At 35.7% G+C, this 21,641-nt stretch overlaps 2 protein-coding genes across 5 annotated transcripts in view; one reads left to right on the forward strand and one right to left on the reverse strand.

Moving 5' to 3' along the window:
* LOC127977061 (homeodomain-interacting protein kinase 2-like) overlaps positions 1-12,557 on the reverse strand; it is a 94,165-nt gene extending 81,608 nt beyond the window's left edge. Inside the window, exons 1-2 of one of the 3 annotated variants that reach the window (XM_052581748.1) lie at positions 12,142-12,556; positions 12,041-12,060 (exon numbers count right to left, since the gene is read on the reverse strand). Coding sequence is in view for 2 of the 3 variants with exons in the window: in XM_052581747.1 (XP_052437707.1) it covers positions 12,142-12,160 (19 nt within the window). In the remaining variant the exon portion in view is untranslated. Of the gene's footprint in view, positions 1-12,040; positions 12,061-12,141 lie in introns of all 3 variants that reach the window. The other 2 variants (XM_052581747.1, XM_052581745.1) reach the window with 2 other exon arrangements.
* Positions 12,558-13,585: 1,028 nt separating this feature from the next.
* Positions 13,586-21,641, forward strand: part of LOC127976933 (thromboxane-A synthase-like) — a 59,330-nt gene continuing 51,274 nt past the window's right edge. Inside the window, exons 1-2 of one of the 2 annotated variants that reach the window (XM_052581524.1) lie at positions 13,586-13,639; positions 16,178-16,329. In XM_052581524.1, the coding sequence (XP_052437484.1) occupies positions 16,229-16,329 (101 nt within the window). In that variant the 5' untranslated portion in view covers positions 13,586-13,639; positions 16,178-16,228. The remainder of the gene's footprint in view (positions 13,640-16,177; positions 16,330-21,641) is intronic. The other variant, XM_052581525.1, reaches the window with a different exon arrangement.

Below are 21,641 nucleotides of genomic sequence, written 5' to 3' on the forward strand. Positions count from 1 at the left end.
CACACACTGCACAACAATAAGTTTCAAAAGAATGTCATCAGTGACTCCATCAGAGTCTGTCTATTGGTTTTAAATATATGATGATAAATGAGTTTATATATGGGCTATGATTTTTTTATTCTGTTTATGACCTTTATATGAAGCCAAAGTAACTAATAAAAGCTAGAGAATTTCTAATGGCTTTTACATGTTTTTTCTTTAATTAGCTTCAAAGGTTTCTGAATAAATACACATGCATATGGGTGGATTCTTCAGGGGAACAATTGTTGGTCCTTTAAATGTACTTATAATTTTTATTTAATTTTAAAGCAATCCTTCCAGTTGAGATATAATTCATAATACAATTCTTTTATTTATTGTCTCTCTTAATAACTTGTGGGCTCTTCCTTAACTTCTCTGCTTTATTAAATCAATAGTTTTAACTGCATTCAAATCAGTAGAATTTGTTGCTGCACTTCTACCAGACTATCCAAAATTTCAATGATTTTAAAATGGCATTTTATTATTATTTTAGTTTTTTACAGTGTAAATCTATTAAGTTGTCACCCATGAGGGTGAGAGTCACCCAACAAGGGGCATGAGACTCATGACCCGCAGAAGAAAGCTTCTAGGACCAAACCTTCATTACTGTCATGTGACTCAAATTCTAAAAAGTCAAATCCAGACAACAACATGCTAGCTCACAGTCACTAACAACACTAAGCCAGGTGACCAATCAGCACCAATCATGCATAAATCCAACATGATTCTATTAGCATTCACAAAAATCATGCGTTAATTATTCTAGCACACACACACAAGTTTGGATGGACACAATTTTATCAGTTTGTGTGAAGCTTCAACCTACATTCCTACAAAGGATCCAAAGAATGGATGGATGGAAAGCTTTTAAAACGTGAATGTTATGTTCCTTAAGACCAATCAGTTGCCTAGGAAACCCACATTTCATTGGTGAAAATAAGGAATACAAAATGACACAAACACCCAAGACAGAACACACAGTAATGTTTCTGTCATATCTTCCTCATGTGGCTCTTTGCCTGCATTATATGGGAGGCCCTTTAGTGCTGTCTGTGGCATTCATTATGCTAATATGTATATCTATGACGGCTCTGTCATTTGTTTCATGCTTGGGCAAACACAGGGAAACATAAACCTTCTGAGATTCTCAGACATATTAAAATATATCTGAGCAGAGGCGTCTCTCAGGATCAGATCATAGTGAAGTGCTAAGGAACCAGTCAGACCCGATCAGTCTGCCTGGCAGCCAATGGCGAGCTTTAGAGAGCTGTTTCCAAAACATGTTTGTTTTTGAACGCTGGCTGGCTGCAGGAGGGCAGGGCTGTAGAAGAGGATCAGCACTGACACCGGTGAAGGTCTGACGGACATACTGTACACACACACACACACACACACACTGTCCATGTGTCTGATTGTGATAAGCATTCAACACACCCGTTCCTTGCTTTCTCTTCAGTATGAGACTATTGTGTGCGTGTATGTGTGTGTGTGTGTGTGTGTGTGTGTGTATGTATCCTCCATTCTCAAATGCAACAGAGTTCAGGCGCATGGCCTTAGCAGTGTCACCCACATGAGACATTTCAGGCCACAGCGCCAAACTGCCACTTACACAAACACACAGCTTAAAGGGACAGTTCAGCCCAAAACGAACATTCTGTCATTTAATCACGCTCATCTCATTCCAAACCTGTGACTTTCCTTCTTGCACAGCACCAGAAAGGAGCAGATGTTTAACAGAATGTTCATGCTGATTGGTTCCCAGCAATAAAATACTACTAAGCTGATAACTGTGTTAACTAAAACTAACATTGATTTTGTAAATACTATAGTATGTATTAATATATAAATAATACTAAAATAACACTGGCTGATAAAGCTGAAAATTATTAAAAATAAATAAATAAAAAATCCTAAAATGTATTAGTCATTGTATCATTATTGTATCACAAGTGAATCAAGACATCACAACATTACAAATGTAATGTACCAATGGATCAATGGATATTCAACAATGGAAATTCACTCTAAAATTGGCTAAAGATTGCATTTAACGGTGTTATTAAATGATAAGTGTTTTTAAAGTTTAATGGTGAGTGTCTAAATGTATAAATAAGTGAAATGAGCATGCACTATTTAACATAAAATATTTACAATACATTTTAATATTTCTAATATCAGCTGATAACTGAAATGGTACCAATATATATATATAAACTACTTTATTTAGCTCATTCTTGTCTTGTCTTTTTTTTCAAGGCTGAATTCTAAGTGCTCTGGGCCCCCACAACATGTGACTCACATTCTTACTGAAAGTAGAAAGGGGATGTATATATTATTGACGGGACTTGTCTTGTCCCTGAGCTGAGTTCGAGGTTATAATGTCCCTGCAGCACTGTCCCAAAGGGATTCACGGATTGAGACATTCTGCTGTCGTACTCCACAAAGAGAGAAGCCTCTAATCAGTCAGCCAGCCTGTGACACCAAAGGCAACACGGACTTTCAAGACACATGAAAAAAGGTGTCCAGCCTAAAATAAACAGGATCCGGAGCACACGAGGGAACAAGTCCCAGTGTTGACGCTCAGTATCCACCCAGTTGTATCAGCTTCCATCCACCTCGACCTCTTTCTACCTCACGCTCTTGCTATGTCGTGTTCACAGTAATAAAGTTTGCAAGGTAAAAACAACAATCCCAGAAATGGCAAAGGCCATGCTTTCATAGCAAAAGGTCGGCATTTGGCCTTTCTTGGAGACGGAGCGCGGAAGGAGACCGAGATTTTCTGGGCTCCGGGAGCGTCGAGCTGCTCTGACCGGTCAAGGGATATGCAGAGGGGAGGGCAGGCCCGCATGTGTCATTGATCTTGAAAGAGGGGATGGCGTCTAACACACAAGAAGGTTACAGCCTACGCACAACTACACCCTGCCAACAACCCACCAGCAACCTTTCAATTATTAACCTCCAAGAAATCGCAAGATGCACCCCAGCAGAGGAGAGGATGTAGGATACAGCATCCATCATCAGCCTCCCTTTCCCTCGCTGCTCTCTGGAGTGTGTGTTGAACAATAGGTCAGCTCATAGAGAGCATGTACAGTGGTAGAGCATTGCGTTAGCAGTGCAAAAGGTTGTGGGTTCGACTCCCAGGGAACACATGTTGCTTATGATAAAAGTGTCTGCTAAATGCATACATTTATTTAACTTATATATATGTATTGTTCTGTTATAATGCATACAATTAATCAAAAATGACAGTTGAGACATTTATAATGTTACAAAACATTTTAAATAAATGCAAATGCAAAATTGAATTATTTTACACAAAAATATCAACTGTTTTTAACGTTGATGATAAGAAATCTCTTTCTAAAATATTAAAATAAAATACAGCCATTTTATAAGATAACATTATTGTTTTGTTGTATTTTCAATCAAATAAATGCAGCCTTGAGCATATGCCTTCTTAATTAACATTAATAAAATCTTGCGCTAAAATTTTGAATAGTTGTGTATAAATTGCTTTATTATACTAAATGGTCTCAATATGTTTTGGTAACTCTTCAGAATAGGGAACACATTCACTATTAATTAGGAATTAGTTGATAAGTTTAGGTATGGGGTCAGATCTAAAATATGGTCATGCAGAATAAGGGATTCATATTTGCTTTATGAGTACCAATAAATGGCCAGTATGCAAGTAATATGAATGATAATAAACAGCTAATAGTGAGAATTGGTCCTTAAAATAAAGTGCTACCATTATTTTCGTCAATTCAATTTATTTATTCTTTTTTTGGAGGGGGCAATTTCCATTTTTGGTTGAGCTATCTTTAAGACCGTCTCACAACCTTTACAGTGCTTTGAATTCAAAGAGTGACTTGAAAGTGAAGATTAGTTTTAAAAAGTTGCCAATCAGAGCTTTACTCGTTTAACTAGAGTCTACCGTTAACTGAACAGGCTTTCTTGACAAAGAGGACCTGTGTGTGAGCATGATTGGTTTTCGAGCAGAGCTCATTAAGGGGCAAAGGGGCCGCTCATCTCCGGCTCTTAAGAGTGCTCTGGTCTGTCGGGGCGCCAGTGTCCCTTTCTCACTCCTCCAGGCACACATCAAAAAGTGGGGCAGACTCTCTCAGCTCTGTTCTGGCTGTCTGGGGCTTTGAAGTCCTTTGGTTATCAGCCAAGCGTGTCACGAAACCTGCAGCCATCTGTGAAGAGCCCACAGTTGGGCTAGGCGGCCAAACCCCACAATGACTGACTGTGTGGGGAAAGTTTTACCTGCAGCACTGTCTGTCGCGTTCAGTACATGAGGCATAAAACACGAGAATGAGAGGGTGGGAAGTGACCATTTTGAAGAGACTTATTGAAAACATCTCTCTCAGGGCTGTTCTTCTTCTTCTCTATTCTCCTGACTATATTGCCTTCAAGAAATGCTTAAATAAGATGGAGAAAGACGGAGACATACATACATACCGTGAAGAAAAATCGTATAATGTTTTATTTACTACTAAGATTAAATTTGTTTAATTACATTTAATGTTTGAAAATATATATATATATCTATCTTACATCGTTAAAAGAAAGTATTATTTTTAGTAAACATGAAAAAAGTAAAAACAAATAATAATAATAAAATGTTAAACAAAAATATATATTAAAGCACTTAAAGTAATTTTAAAAAGTGATTAAAACATTAAATAAAATAAAATAAACAGTGAAAATATTCCTTTTAAAACATTTTTAAAATCGCAAAGTCATTGTTTAGAAAGTCCTAGTGATAAGAGGAAAGATATACATCAAGCTGATCAGCTGATTAATATTATGTTGGGGTCTAACTATGAGATGTTTGTGGACAAAGCTAATCTGTCTGTACTGTACATTACCCTGATAAAGCAGGCTGGGCCTCGTCAGGCCAATTGGCCCAATTTATGGGGGTTTCTTGACAACAATAGGATTATATAGGGCATAGACAATGTGCTTTCAGCAGGCTGGCATGGCATGGACAGAACAGGGAGGGGGAGGGCATGCTGAAAGACCAATGAATGCTTTGTATGCCAGTTTAACCCCCGGTTTCATCCATGTATGCACATGCACAGTAACCCACATTACAGAAATGAGCACACAAGACCATGTTATATCTCCAAGTACACACACACACACACAAAAAAAAGATTTCTTCAAAGATTATAGGAGTACAAAAGATTTTTACAACTAACTACCATTTCTGTTTTTCTGGTCAATTTGGCCCAGAGAGGATTTTTTCTATCTAAAAATGCAAGTTAACGTCAACACATTGGATCAAAACCTATAAATTCTGCTCGCAAAGGGTACAGTACAAATTCCCCTCAAAACTGATAACTCTGGTGTTCCCGAGATAGATAAACAGCTTGTTTTCTTACAATTGGTTTTGTATTTGCACCACAGCTTCTGAGTGAAATTATCCACAAATCATGTTGTTTTTCACTCAAAAACTGAGGAACGCTCAGATCAATAAGACCTACAATCAGTTCCAAAAGAAATACAAAACCTATGTTAATTGAAAGAAAAGTTTTGAACAAGACTGAATCCAAGATACGGTCATAATAAGACTTACAAGCTCATATTTGACTGGGAACATCCAATTAGGTTTTAAGTTTTTTTTATTTTTTTAGCATAGCACAATGGTTAATTCAATGCATTCCTTGCCATTTGCCAATTGTTGTTAGAAATTTAGCAATTCCTGAGAGAAAATTGTTTCTACTCCAAATGTTTCCGCTCAAGTTAAACCAAAGCTACCCGTGTCATCAACCACTTGAACTTGTGCATTTTACTAAAAGTCATAAATGATGCCCTGAGACATAGGCATAAGCAGGATTGCATTGCACAAAAGCAGCTGAATTCCATCAGTCAGTGGCTGGTGATATGAACCTTGGTGCTGGTAACCATAGGTGTGAAGGCGAAATGAATGGTGCCCTTCATGAAGGAGTAATTGCCATGTGATTACAGCCCCGCAAATCCAGCGGCTGTGAAAAAAAGCCCCCTTTCATTTCCCTTTGTTGGTGGAAGAATGCAGCCGGGAGAGACCCCAGCGTGAACTGATCCTCTCATATCTGATCAAAGGAAACATGCCAGTTGGACCCCCACCCTTTACGAAAAAAAGCACATCCACCAGACCTGGCAGAATGAGTCAAAACAGGCCTATTTGTGATGTTTTGAAACAAAAATGACTTGATTTCCTTGCCATTCCCATCGGATTCCCTTTGCATTTTCATTGCTGCTTATTTACCTCACTAAGTGACCATATGTTGACACAGCCTGGCAACTAAATGCAACCCTTTTGTTTACCGTGTAAACACGCAATGTATCCCAGAATGCTTTAGTTCTGCGGGATAAGTGTGGGTGTAGAAAGGTATGACACTCAGCATTGTCTGAAAATGTCCTTGGTGCTGCATCATATCTGACGCCCGCACCACGAAACAAACAGAGAGGCTTGCAGCTGGATCCTTCTGTTTCCGCATGGCTGCGAATCAATGCTGAACTCACCTACCCCGGAGTACCGCGCATGTGGCTAGAGCTCTCGGACTAACATCACTGGCAAGGCTCTCCACGGAACCTTATAGCGGACTAATTGTTGGCAGTCATGCCAAAACGTACACAAATAGAGAACCGCAAATTAGTCATTAAAACTGGGAGTTACATAAATTATTACGCAAGACAAAATGAGCACAGCAAACAGGCTAATTATGAAATAATAAAGTCCCATTATGTAGCCTGTAGGTCATGTGCTGTGGTGTCCGAGAGGGGATGTACAGAGCAGAACTTGAAGACAAAGATAGTCAGTGCAATGTGATGATCCTTTTATTATTAAAAATAATAAAGATAAAAAATAAAAATAGCTATATATTATTAAAAATCCATTTGGACTATGTGAGAAAAAATATAAAAGCATGAAATCTTGTTTCTAAAGTGGTTTCAAAATAAATATGTTTTTATATAGACATTACTCTAAAACCACAGTAATTACTAAAATACAGAAATAAGTAATTAAATAATTAGCCTAAATTTAACGTTGTTTATCTTTTTTTCTACCATTATTAAAGTACAGGTGGATTCATAAACATGAAGGAAAACATTGAATTCTAATTTATTTCTTTGTACTTACACGTTAAACTTAAGTATGTTCCAGACCAACTGGAATAAAATATGATGAAGGTATAAATTACTATTACTAAATTACTGAAACTAAGACTGAAACTAATAGAAATGACAAAACGCCTTTAAAATTACTTCAACTTAAAGTTAAAACAGAAAATATAAAAATCTTAATAAATAGTGCTACTAATGAAAATATAATTCGTATGTAAATAATACTAAGTCAACGCTGTTATGATTGAAAAATTCTAATTAGTATTATTGTTTAAAATTCAGTAATTCATATAAAAAAATTACAATATTAAATAAATTATAACTTTTACAGCCCTAATTTGTTTCTTAAATTCTCTACTCCAACTGTAGCAAACATGCATTTCCATATGTTTGCACAGACAACAAAACATTCAATACCAACATACTGATAGCATCTAAAATGTAAACGCTTTTACAAATGAACAACTTCAGAGACATACAGAGGTTTACAATGGTGAATTAATAAGGATTCAAAGTTTGTTTTTATAATAAAAGAGATGAAAGAAATATTGAAAGCCATCACATTTAACACAGTTTACTTCATTGGACAGTTTCGTTCTGTGAGACTTCTAGAGGTCAGCGTCGCTGTGACAAGCATCCACATAAATCACTTAATGAGAAAAACATGCTACACCAAAACATCCACTGTGTTTATATTTCATACTTGTTGAGCTTTGAAGATAATTACAGCCTTACACAGAGTGCAAATGACTTTACTTTTATTACTCCTATCTGGATTTCATTTATAAATACGTTTGCCATTAACAACGTCTTTCTCAGACAGTCATTTATTGATAATGAGAGAGACACATTATGAGATGGTGTTGGAATATTGAGCTTGTTCACTAGCAGTTGTGCCATATAGCAAACGCCTGAGGGTTTATAAAGATTAGCGATTTTTTTTTAATCTTTGATCAATTAATCAATGCACTGATATTGCATGTTTCAGTTTCAATCCAAACATGCAAAAAGTGGTGCATTTCACAGGCAAAATAAACACCTATAAAAATGAATGAGCTCATCGTGGACAGTAACAAAGCCCCATTTTCCCTTGCACTTTTGGTTTCTGTCAGTAGGACAGACCCCATTAACTAACCAGCCCCCATTTCCCACAATTCTTCTCCCTTGGGCACCATAGCACACCTGTGAGCCATTTCCCCACTGAGGTTCTGAGAGCTCAAATGTCCCTCAGGCTTCAAAGGAACACAAGATGTGGACAGCATAATCACATTCAGTAGGCCTGCGGTTCATTCATTGACCCACGGTGAGGCGAAGAGTCCAGTGAGGATAATGCGCTGGAAAAGACTATTTCCAGAGTGACCAATGACCTGGACAGCCATTGTGGTTTTCAAACGTGGATGGCTATGAGAACCAGGCATTTGTCTGTCTGCCAAACAGTGTCACAATGCTTCAATGTCCTCGCAAGGAAGCACTTCCTCTTGATTGAGGGGGGCAACAATGTAAACTCACTCAGGGGCGATGACCTCCAAACTTATAGATTTTCCTGCAATTCTCAACTTGCAATGACCCTGGACCTTAGCCATGGGTTAAGATCAGTTAGGGACAATCAATCAACCTCAACACCAAAACATGTTTGGAAAAGTTGCTTTATTCAATTTATGACGCAGAAGCTCATCAAGTGGAGATGGTGGAGTGAACTCAAACTCAGGGGAACCAAGAAGGTTTCCAAAGGTCTGAAAAGCAAAAACAGTTGGGAGAGATCATCTACAGGTCAGAGAACAACTAATCGTACAGATTAGACAATTATACTGGTTCTTAAAAGATGGTTTCAGAAGGGTTGGAATATAATGGAGAAGTCCTACGGACCAGTTTGAGGGTGCTTTTTCTATTTGGTTTCTTTGGTTAATCTCAAAAGCTTGAAGATACATTTCTAAAAGAGGACTCTTATGCTCAACAAGAATGCATTTATTTGATAAAAAATGCATAAAAAGTAATATTGTAAAAAAATTATTATAATTTGAAATAACCATTTTCCATTATAATAGATTTAAATATCATATAAATAGGAATAAAAAGTCCACAATTAAATATATTTGAAATGTTTAAAGGTTTTTGTTCATTCAATGTCTCCTTGCTAAATAAAAATTGTAATTTACTGACATCAACCTATTGAACAGTACGGTATATTTAATGTTTAACTGTGAAACACTCGACCTTCAATGTTCCAGGGAAGAAAGAAAGTCGTACAGTTTTGCAACAGCATGAGGGTGAATAAATAATAATGTAATTTTAATTTTTAATAACTATTCCTTTAAAGATTAAGCATACTGTAAACAATATTAATACTTGGCACACATGAGTGACCCCTAAATATAAAGAGGAAAAACAATAAACGGAAGGACTCAGGCCTGACTCAAGGTGTCTTTCCATCTCCAGCATTCCAAAGCTAAAAATTAGCTTCCTTCTGCTGTAGAGACAGGTTGTCCTGGTCCTCACATCAGGCATTTATCAACATGTCAGTGTGGGTTACGAGGCCAGGAGCCAACACTCCTCTGGCCCCAGATTACTCTTCCATATGGGATTGAGCCAGAGCGTTGGGCCTGCACCACAGCGCTCCACAAAGACACATCAGTGCAGGGGAAAAGGCTACAACAAAGAGCTCTCACTATGGACTGGCATTACAAACGTCTCCACAGACAGTCTGTACCCTAAACTGGAGCAGTAACAGATATTTATTCACCAACCGAAAGGTCTTTTCCTCCAGCTTTTGAAAAGAGCTGAACACAGCGTGCATGTGCCTTAGCGCCACAATACACACATCTGACAGCCATGAGATGAGCAGAGTCGTCTGTAAATAAATGCTAAACAAGCATGCCCAGACATTTAATCTAGTTTTAATGTGCGTTTACATACACTGGCGTTATATTGCTCAAACCACAAAAAGCAACAAATTATTAGGCCTTTGTAAGATAATGACAAAACCACCACCATATTAAAATTTCTAGCTTTTGTAATGCAATGAAAACAACTCTACAAGTGAAACAAGGAGAGATAAGCACCATAAGAAACACATTTCTGCATAAACCAGCCATCTGAAGTGTGAAAACTGCATAATTGCATTCATAAATATCACACAAGACATATGGACAGTAAAGGAAATGTGTGATGCTGCCCCACATTTCCATCTTGAGCACACACATCTATAATAAGGAAGAGCAGAGAAAGAGAAACCACCAGAACAATGTCGTTTCTACTTCATTAACTACTTCCAAATGACAAATCTCTCGTTATACCTCATGCACATCACTGTTCGACTAAACAATTAGGCTTAAGTCCTACAGATTGTTTCAGAAATAAACTCACTTGGTTTTGTTTGGGAATATAGTGAACGTCCCCAATGGAGATGCGGTTTATACGACAGCCAGAGCAAACCTCGAAAGTCACACGAAAGCTAAAACAAGTGGGTCTTTGGATGTCCCATAAGGTTCCATTGAGGGTCTTCAAATGTTACAGTTCCACCAGATGAATCTATCTAGCATCCATCTAAGATCATCTATCATCTAATCAACTAAGAAAGTTGTAGAACTGGGAGTAAAGGTTTGCATGTTTTCAACTTGCCTTCATAAAGCAAACCCTAAAAAGTAATGCTTATTCATTTCTGTGCAAATAATCTTAAAGACAAAAAAAGGTGGAGTTTTCTATCACCAGTAGAGGGAGCATGGTTTATCAATCTGAAATACTGAAAAAATCAAATAAAGACAAATGCAAACCTTCAGCTGTCTGAGGCTGGCATGGTACCGCTGACATTTGAGTCACTGTCGCACACATGCATTGCTTCATATTTGTCCAAATTATGAACTATACATCCAACCAGGATAGGACTCAACCTCAATCTGAAATCAAACTCAACCACAACTGAAGGCTGTGTCTGAAAACCTTACATTTAAAAGCACTGAAGGCACACGTAGCGCTCCAAAAAGCTGCATGTGCACCTATGATGGCCAAAAACTGGCAGCATGTGGTTTGGAGGCACGAGCCATGAAGAGATAATTCATCCAAAAATGTCAAATCTGTCATCATTTACACTCCCTCACGTCATTCCAAACCTGTGCGCCTGGAAAGATGTCAATCTCAATCACTGTTCGCTTTCATTTTGCATGCAGCGAAAGTGACTAAGACTGTCAGTCACTAACATGCTGTCCAAAATCTCAGTCAGTCCAAGAGGTTTAGGTGAGCAAATGATGACAGAATTCATTTTGGGGTGAAATAACCCCGTAAGCGACCTCTGCATGCTCTCTGGAGAACAAAACCAGCTTTTTAGGCTGTTGATGAATCGATTTTACCCCTCACAGAGAACAAAAAAATGCCAAGACAGTAAAAACTCTGCTATGGATTCACTATATTCTCTATAAAGCATTCATGAGTCACCTTAACACTGCAGTGTATAAGTTAGTCTAAATCACGCCAAATCATTACAACATATATTATGCAGCATCAACAGAATAACAAGTCACATAATAGAGAAACGAGAAATTAGTAAACGCAATTCCCATCAAGCTTTATCTGTATACTGACTGTTTGCTTCATATACACTTTCAGTTTTGTATAGATATATAGATCCATAATCTAATATATCTTATAAGCATGCAGAATATACAGCAATCGATTATAAAACTGTGTTATTTTGCACTAACAGTCTATAAAAATAACCATTAAGGGGAACAGACAGCATTACACAATGAAACAGGGAGGTTTGCGGGTTCAAATACATTTTAGTCAAAATCCAAAATAGACCTGGACGAACCCAACAACTAACTGATAGCACATCAAGATAAGATTTCATAATTAATACTAATTTAACAAATGCATTCTCTCTGAGACAAGTAACAGATTGGTACTGAACCTCAGGACCCGACGGTCTCTCTGCGGAGAGAGTGAATAATGTTAGTCAATTATGTGCAGGTCTGACATTAATTTCACCCTAGTAAGGGCTCTAGATCTTACCTTCGTATACAGGGGCCATCGGTGCAAGGATTTCTGTTATTCATGGCAAAAAATCAAGCGACAGCACTGCTCACAACTCAATAAAAATCTGCCATCTTGAGCCGCGGACAGAATCGCTGCTGTCTCCTGCATTACTAACCCAGTTCATCAGGGAGAGAAAAAGGATAAAAGAATGAAAAATCACATCCAGAATTTCAATTTGATGATCGGCCCGCGGTGCGACATGAAAAAAAAGGATCTCTGCAACTTAATTCCACGGGTATCGATCCTGGTTTGGCTCTAAAAAAGAGCCAAATTGCAGGTCTTGGCTTCAGCTGGTGATCATGACTGTGGAGTGAGTGCCTGCAAAAGTTGCAATGAGAGAAACGAGCGAGCGAACGGAGCGACTTTGCGTTGTAATCGAACGACGAGGTAACCGATCATGTTGAATTGGGCCTCTAAATCAAACGACGATCTACTCGATCGGGCTCACTGCTGTTCTGCAAACAGTTAACGTTAGTTCTGTCAAAATACTATTGGTATTACATTTATTACTTTCTTACTGCGATGTCCCCATCTTGCAGTGAGGGTGTTATATGTTAATGAAATATTACCATGGCATATGCATCCGAGGAATTTTTAAGATAGTAGGCTACATGTCAAAAAACTTAGTTTTGCCTTGATACCATGCATGCCCACATCAAGTTTCAGTGATTCCACTGTAAACAATAATAAATAAATTATAAAGAATATTTAAGAAAACTGAACAATTCGTCGTTTTTTTTTAAGTAACAATAACGTTTATTATTATTATTATTATTATTATTATTATTATTATATGATTCATCAGAAAAAAACGTAATTGTTTTTCCCACAGTTGATGAGAGTATAAATTGTTAATTTTGCTTGGCAAATTTAATCAGCATAAAGTAACATTGTGTTTCAGAATTTTTTACAGATTTAAAAATTATGACTGACGTAACACTAGTGTAGGAAGTGTAGAAATATTACTTATATTGAAAAGAGTGATCTGTTTAACATAGCGTTATGCGAAGTTGTGTATATCATAGCATATACACATACAGTGCATAGGCTTAAGCATATCATTGTATGTTTATTACAGTTAACGCAATAAAAAATTCAAAAAAGTAGATTACAGAGAGAGACTTATGTTATCCAGTACCAAACAAAAATTAAAACAGTAATCTTCAAGAGGTCATGTTTTTTCTTTACAAAACAATGTGGCTACTGTAGCTACTGTATCTGTGGCAAATAAACAAACTGACACAAAATATTAAATAGTAGGCTATTACTTCATTTGTATTATTATTACTATATTCAAATAAAGGACTGTAGGCTACAATTCTTGTGTGTGGTCCCCGGCTAGCTTTCAGTGCAAACTACAAGTACCACAAGTCATTGCGTGGGTTTTTTTTTTTTTTTTTTTTTTTTGCCGCATGAAAACTACATTTTCCAGCACGCCTCAGTGTCGTCGCAAGCAGTTGCTGTCAAACACAGGGTAAGCGCACTGTTTATATCATTTTACTATTAGTATAATCTAAACCTTTCACAACATTGTAACGTCCCAGATTTACTCAAACAACAGCAGATTATTTGCAGAGGGCATGATGATCGCTGCTCGTTCTTTTTATTATGTAAACTTTTGTACGGTTTCTGTTACAAAGCAAGAAGGGAAAGGTGACATGACATAGAGAGCATCGTATTGAACTTATTCTTCGTGTGTAGGCTGATAGTAAAACAGTTAAATCAGTGTTGACAGCAGTCTAAATTATAAACAATCTTAACTTAAATTATATACAGTAGTATGCATGTAACAGAAATCAAATATTAGTAGAATGACTGGTTAGACTGGTTCTTAAAAAAAATATATATATAGATTTGTAGGACTATAAAAATTGTGTCTGTTAATTTGGTTAATTTGTTTACAATTTTATTGATTTTTTTTTTTTTTTGATTATGTGACGAACTTTTCACTCAAATAAGGTTATGCTAATATACTCTTTGAAGTGATTATAATTTTTTATAGTTCTGATCTTTACTTTGTGATCAAGTACGCAAGCGTGGGATATTTGTCTAAGCTTATATTCTGACTAATATGATAAAGTATGAATCACTGAGAGTCATGCATAGTGTCAGCATTATCTGTTAAACTTTTATCTTGCATTATTGTGAAATTGTATGTGATTTGCCCTTTTGCACACAGCTAGATGTCCTTACATGCTCTCAGACTAACAGTTATTGGTAATATAATGTCAGCCATGCTCACCAACATGATTGCTAAAGCCAAGAACTTCCAACTTAACTGTTCACAAAATGTAAGCATTAAACAGCGTAAACAGAAGTAGTGTAGTGTACGCGTTCTTACCTTTAGCTGGTGTGGGCTGGAAGTTTTTTTTTTTAGCTTAAATCTCCTTAGAGATTTACTGTACCTCCACACTGACACGAAAGAGCATCTTTACAATGTCAATGATGAAAATTCATATCAAGGCCTGTTGTCCACAATGAAGAGCCTGTTTTGGGGATTTTGAGAAATGTCAGAGGAGTCATGAAACCAGATGTGACAAGTGTAAACAGTAGAGCATCAAACATGTACAAACAGAAGCAGTGAACTGTGCAAATAAGAAGGAAGAAATCTGTTTTTTTTGTTTGTTTGTTTTTTTGTTTGTTTGTTGGCATTACCTAATTGAAACTAGTTGTATTCGGTTTATAATAATGTAAAAGGATTCATCTTTCTACTGCTGTATAATTGAGTATACAGTGTGTGTGTGTGTGTGTGTGTGTGTGTGTGTTTAGTTGTTTGTTGTTTTTTTGCTGCATGTAGTTTCTGTTCCTTTTGTAAAACAGGACTGTAAAAAATGTATAGTTCTTATAATTGTAAAGTTTTTAGAAGTATTTCTTTTGACAGTTGTTTTTGATCATTTCAGCTTGTAAGCTGGTTAACCATTTACATTTTTTTTTATTTAACTTAACTGAAAATGTAGGTGAGGTGAATGGGTCAAGTGTCACAGGGTAGTGCTTCCAACTTCATGAAGGATTTCATTCTGTTTAACTAGATATTTATGCAGAAAATGTGAGTGATGCTTGCAAATTAAGAAATCGCTGTCACAGTTCTAAGGTAGTTGTTGGTTGCAAAGGCATCTCTGGTTTTCTGGGGAGTTGCTATGTTTTTGCACTTGAAGTAAAGAAACTGGTCTCTTTTTTTTATATATATATATATATATATATATATATATATATATATATATAAAAAATTTGTTTGTTTTTTTAATGACAAAACTTCATTTGTTTATTTGTTGCTTGCTTTACACTCATTTTTTTGCAGTTTCAGCAGTAGGAAAAGTAAATGAAGTCACACTGAAGTTTTCATGCTTTATCTGTTTTTTTTTTGTTTTTTTGCCAGCAGAAGAGACTAGTCAGGTTTAAAATTCCACTGTTGCATTATTACAATAAACTTTTGTGACGCTCCATGCAGTTAGCAACACAATCCACATAAATCCCATTCTAAGTGTTTCTTTTAGTTAGTGAGTTTGTTGTGTGTTAATCAAGTGCCAAAATTAATGAGTGCATGTTAAATTATCCTTTTTTAGGATAATACTTTACCAAAAGTTTCCATTAGTTAACATTAGTTAATGTATTAACCAACATAAACTAACAATGAATGATGCATTTGTTACAGAAATTATTAAACCGTTTTAACATTAGACCTTATAAGATACAACTGCTGATTTTAATAATAATAATATCTAAGATTAATAAATGCTTTAGATGTTGTTTTTTTGTTCATTGTTAGTTCATGTTAACTAATGTAATTAACTAATATTAACAAATGGAACCGTATTGTAAATTGATACCTTGTTTTTATACTAGACAGTTAATAAATAGCTTTTATTGATGTTATATTTAATTTTATTTGTCTTGTTTTATTAAGATTTGATAAGATCTGATCTAATCTGGCAGATTTTAAGCTGTTATATTGTGATGTTACAGTGTGTAGATAACAAAAACTTTGAACTCTTAAGTGCTTTTCATTTGTCAGTGTCTCCTCTCTGTGAGCAGAAAGCCAGCGGTGAAAGTCACAGGTCTCATCATGCAGCCGGTAGTCGACATTCTGAAATGGTTTGGAGTTGAGGCGAGTGGATGGTCCGTATCTGTGTGCCTTTTTCTGCTGTTCCTCAGCCTCCTTTACTGGTGAGTAAAACAATTTCACCATGAGGTTTCCAAACACAAAACACATACACTGTTATTTACAGATCGCAAAGACAGATTTCTCATGACCGAAGTTAGTACCACTGTGAGAACCAAACAGCTCAGGCTTGTTTTCCTCGGGAGAGGGACGGTACGATCTGATCAAATTCCAATCACACGTGTCTCCGCACTTATCTTTTAAATGGCTTCCTGTTTGAATGCAGACAGCGTTCAGATTCCGGTCCCTTTTTCCAGTCACGTGAAGGCGAGGCTGAAGGTAATTCATAGATTACTTAGGAATATAACTGTAGCAATAGTATAGACAGGAATAAAACCCTTAAGAGCTGATATCAATCTTTCAAGGTAAAGCTATAAAGCATATCTAGATTTCAAATATTTACTTGAATATAAAAATTTAAGTGAACTGAATTAAATAAATGGTTTACCCAAAAATGAAAATTTACTGAATATTTACTTACCCTCATGCCAATCAAGATGTAGATAGATCAAGATGTAAATTTGGAGAAATTTAGCATAACATCACTTGCTCACCAGTGGAGTGAATGGGTGCCGTCAGAATGAGAGTCTAGACAGTAGATAAAATCATCATAATAATCCAAAACTAGACTCCAGTCCATCAGTTAACATTTTGGGAAGCAAAAAGCTGTGTTTATAATCAACAAATCCATCATTAAGACTTTTTTAACTTTAGAAGAGTCCTCTATCCATAAAAAAGCATTGACTTTCTCGCAAATATTTAGTTATTTATTTATTTGGACTATCTTCAATAGTCATATTGAAATCATGGAGGAAAATGTCTTAAAGTGTGGGGACCTTTGTAATTCGAACAAGCAACAAGAATTCATTTTTTACTCAGATACTTGGAGGTTTAGTTACAGTTTCCAAATTTTAAATCTGGTAAAACAGAGCAGTTTTCTATGTTTATTTGAGAATTGATTACTAAATCAGTGTTCTTTGAATTTCTAACAAAGGTTTGCCTCTGCAAAGTCTAAATGTGATTTTTAAAATGTACTCAATATGCATTGTGACAAAGTGTTCCATTTTTACTGGCTCCCAACTAAATTTGTCCTTTTATCGTAGGACATTGACAAATGTGTGGAACTTTATCAAAAAAATAAAAAATACTGAATCCAGTCACTAGTATAATGCATGCTTTTGTCCCCTGTAGCATTCAGCAGTATTTAACAGAGAGTGACATGATTCTATAAGACAGCAGTGGTCTCAAAAACAACACAGTGACTTTAAATAAAAGTGCTCCGCATTAAAATAAAGGATTAGTTAAACACTGCTCTTATAATGCAGTGACTCAGTCTGGTGAGAAGCTGATTAGAGTTGCAGGTCTCTATTAAAGTTATATTTAGTTTTCCGTATCACAACTTTATTACAGCGTTGGAATCAGTGTATTTAATTACAGCCGTTTTTACAGGGCTTAGTCACACCCTTCCTTCTGAAACATTTATATTGTCACCTTTAACAGAGAAGGAGCTCTGTAAAAGACCTTCTGATGCTGTCCATAGCAACAAGAGTGCCCTGGACAACAGCTGGCAGGTTAATTAAGGTTTAAGAAGAACTTAAGCCAGTCTAAAAAGATAAGTGTCCTTCATAGCGCCATGACCCTTGGCATTATATATAGCATTACTATTCAAGGCCTTGGGGATTTTTTTTAAACTGGCCAAAAAAAAAAAAAAAAAAAAAAAAAAAAACACCCTCCTGTAGTTAGTTTAATTTAGGATAAAATACTTCAGGTGGAGTAATTTTTTACAAGCTTATCCAAAAATTCAATTATAGGTTAAATAAGGTTTTCTATGAAATTCTAATTATTGCAGAATATGTATTTATTTAAGTGGAATATTAAAGAGAAAATACTCCTTACAAGAATATGCTAATAATATACTTTTTAAATATTTATATAGGATTGGAGGCATGCATTGCTTTTTGTATTTTGATATTGACATTCAATCAGCTATATTAAAAGATCATTTTTAATTTTATTAAATATTTATATCTTATCACATATTTTATATTTCTAACCACACACACACACACACATAACTAATGTAAATACAGTGTGTGTGTTCTTTTTATTAATATATTATATTGTAGTATTATTAATATTACAATTTCCTAAATAATAAATATTTGTAAATAATTAATGTTAATATTTTGGTAATAGCAAATCTTACAGGAAATGACTAGAAAATAAAACTGATCGTAATATTTAATCTGACCTCTTGATTTTGGTGGTCAAAAATTTAAATGATTCAAGAGTATGCTAGACATATTAATGAGATTTAATAGACATAAGAAAGAATCTCATAGTGAACATCTGCTTTTTCCCTTCATGGGGTACAAATAGTGTCTCTGTTATTTAACTTTTAGCAGTCTTACACACACTTTTGTTTGAAAACAAGTAAATCCCTGTCTGTTGGCAAAGGCACGACTGTCATTCACAGTGGACCTAAAGAGGTAAGTAAGAGGTAAAAGGAGATTTATATCAGAGGATGAAACCTTTCTGCACAGGGCTGCTATTACAAAAAGGTTTTTAAAAAAATGATCAATAAGCACTTTGGGCTGGTCCCAAGGCTAAAATAAGCCATATTAGATTATTGCTCCCTGATTTGAGACTTAAATACAAAGCCTTTTTCCCTGAGACTCTGCTTGTCAAACACGCAAACTTAAAATATAAAAGACGCAGTGTTACGGAAAGAAACTTTCTAATCAGTAGAGGAGCCAAGTCTTTCCTCTGAGGTCATCCATGTGTAAATAAGAACACTATTTATTTGCATCAAACTTGCAAGTGATATTGTAAATTTCCTGCAATGCAGCAAAATATGGCTACATGTGCTTGGCGAAGCATTATATTTGTGGACCCTCCTGAACTACTCCAGCACATTCTGTTTTCCTTTAGACAAAGAATTGATCTTCAGTTTGAAAGGTTAGAGCTTATATAAGAGGCCAAGTTGGACCAGTAGAGTGAAGGGTTTTACAATGACCGGGCCTTCAGAGTGTTTGCAGTTGCCAGAATGTGAGGAAAGCATGATTATCTTCTTCTGAACTCTGTCCCTTTCTGCCATATTACGCATAAAAGGCATGATGAGAGGGGACTGGAGACAGACAAAGTGTCACCTACTGGCAAATGAAGCTGTTAGGTTCAGTCCTCTGTGATTCGGTGTTGCTTGCTGGAGATTGGACATTGCAAAAAATGTTATTTGGGTAGCTTGACAACATGAGCAGCTGAACATCTGTTGTTGTAGAAATTGGAAGATAATCATATCTTAATTTGGCCAGTTTATTCTGATGCCCAGTTTAGTGGCTAGCGTGGGAATGCTGAGAAAGCAGCTTGTACTTGCATTTTCTTATGAATCATTTTCTTGTAAAAATATTTGAGTTACAAACTTGCATATAGGTATGGGTCTTTTTTTCAGGCTTATGATTTTATACAAGCCTTCATGAAAGATTTAGTTTTTTATTTATTGGTCATGCTGGGCCTTTTACCTATTTTTATATTAAGATTACATTTGCATCATATTATGTTCATTTAAAGTAAAAAATATTTTTATATAAAATGTAACAATGTTAAAAAAATAAAAATTATTCACCTATTAAATGCTGTACATTATATTTTGTGATGCCTGAATTCACATGTATCTTTTAACATGTTTGGGTTTTAATGTTTTATTTTTTATTTCTTTTAATAAAATATTATAGAATTTCAATTACACACACAAAACAATTTCACTGAATTTATAAAAAAAAATTTTTTAAATAAAATGAGAAATAAGGTAAGTGGTTGCAATCAATTTATTTTAGCTACATTTAAATAAACAAATTTATTTACCTAACCTTCTACATTTTTTTAAATGTTAATTAATAAGATGTATCTAAAATAAATTTTTTGCAACTACTTACCTTAAAAAAATAATTATATATATACACACACACACAATTTTATTAAAAGTCTAGCTCTTTAATTTTGTTTAAAAGTGGACATCCTGAAATATAATTGGGTGTAGTTTGACGTCTGTCTCACTTCTCCTTTCTTATAAAGGACAACATAAGTATAAAGTGACACAGCTTACCCCGCTCTTATGCACTCATTCCTATTGATCTTCTATTGTTCCTGTCTTCATTACATTCTGAATGTGTCTCCTTCCTCATAAACAACATAAATTCCCCTTCTGTAAAACCTGAGAAGTTAGTTTTTTCATCATTCATCCTGTTAATCCCTCTCACTTAACACACTGTGAATATAGGGGCCTTGTGACCATGACCGAATCTCTCCACTGGCGAGGCTGAGTGGAGAAGATGACATATTCTAATAGATCCTCTCATAAAATTTATGAGACAGAGTCGAGTGTGAACCTATCTGTCACCCTTTGGACTGCATAAACAACGGGCACCATTTCAGAAAGTTCACGCACTTGCAGTAGATGTGTGACATCTGCTGTGATATCATATGGACTCCTCCTCTGCTTCACTTAATCTCTCTTCCATAAGAAGAGCTCTTTTGGACTCTTTGCAAGAGTCTATTAAAACTCTTAATCCTCATGCATGACATTATTAAACTATTTCAACACATGCAGACAGCCTGAGATGTTAGGTTGTGATTCACATAGAATTAAAAATCACCCAATGCGATCTGGATTTAATTTGAGAGCCTAGCTATGGTATTGTGGTTACAAAGAGTTCTGGTTCTGCTTGCTGATTGGACAATACAAGGTTCAGTGTCATGGACTATATCTTGTAGAAGAGGGATCCTAAAATGAATAGTTTACCCCAAAATCTAAATTTACCTGCCCTCAGTCCATCAAAGATAAATTTATCTGCTCTCAGTCCATCAAAGATGTGGATGAGTTTGTTTCTCCATTAGAACATCATTACATCACTTGTTCAACAATGGATTCTCTGCAGTGAATGGGTGCCGTCAGAATGAGAGTCCAAGCAGCTGATAAAAACATTACAATAATCCACATGTAATACACATGACTCCAGTGCATCAATTTAAATCTCGTGATGTGAAAAGCTGCCCCGTTGCTTCCAGGACAAGATGCGTGGTTTAAAGTTAAACACTATAAACACACTTCTTTTTATTTCACATCATGTTAACTGATAGAACGGAGTGGTGTGGATTACTTGTGGATTATTCTGAATTTTTTACCAGCAGTTTGGACTCTCATTCTGACGGCACCCATTCATTGCAGAGGATCAGTTTTCAGCAGATTTTCATTTTTGGGTGAACTATTTCTATGTACCTATTGGAACTAATTTAGGTTTCCACTACATAGTTGCCTCTT

Source organism: Carassius gibelio, chromosome B18 (genome assembly GCF_023724105.1).
Source record: "Carassius gibelio isolate Cgi1373 ecotype wild population from Czech Republic chromosome B18, carGib1.2-hapl.c, whole genome shotgun sequence".
Taxonomy (NCBI): Eukaryota; Metazoa; Chordata; class Actinopteri; order Cypriniformes; family Cyprinidae; genus Carassius; species Carassius gibelio.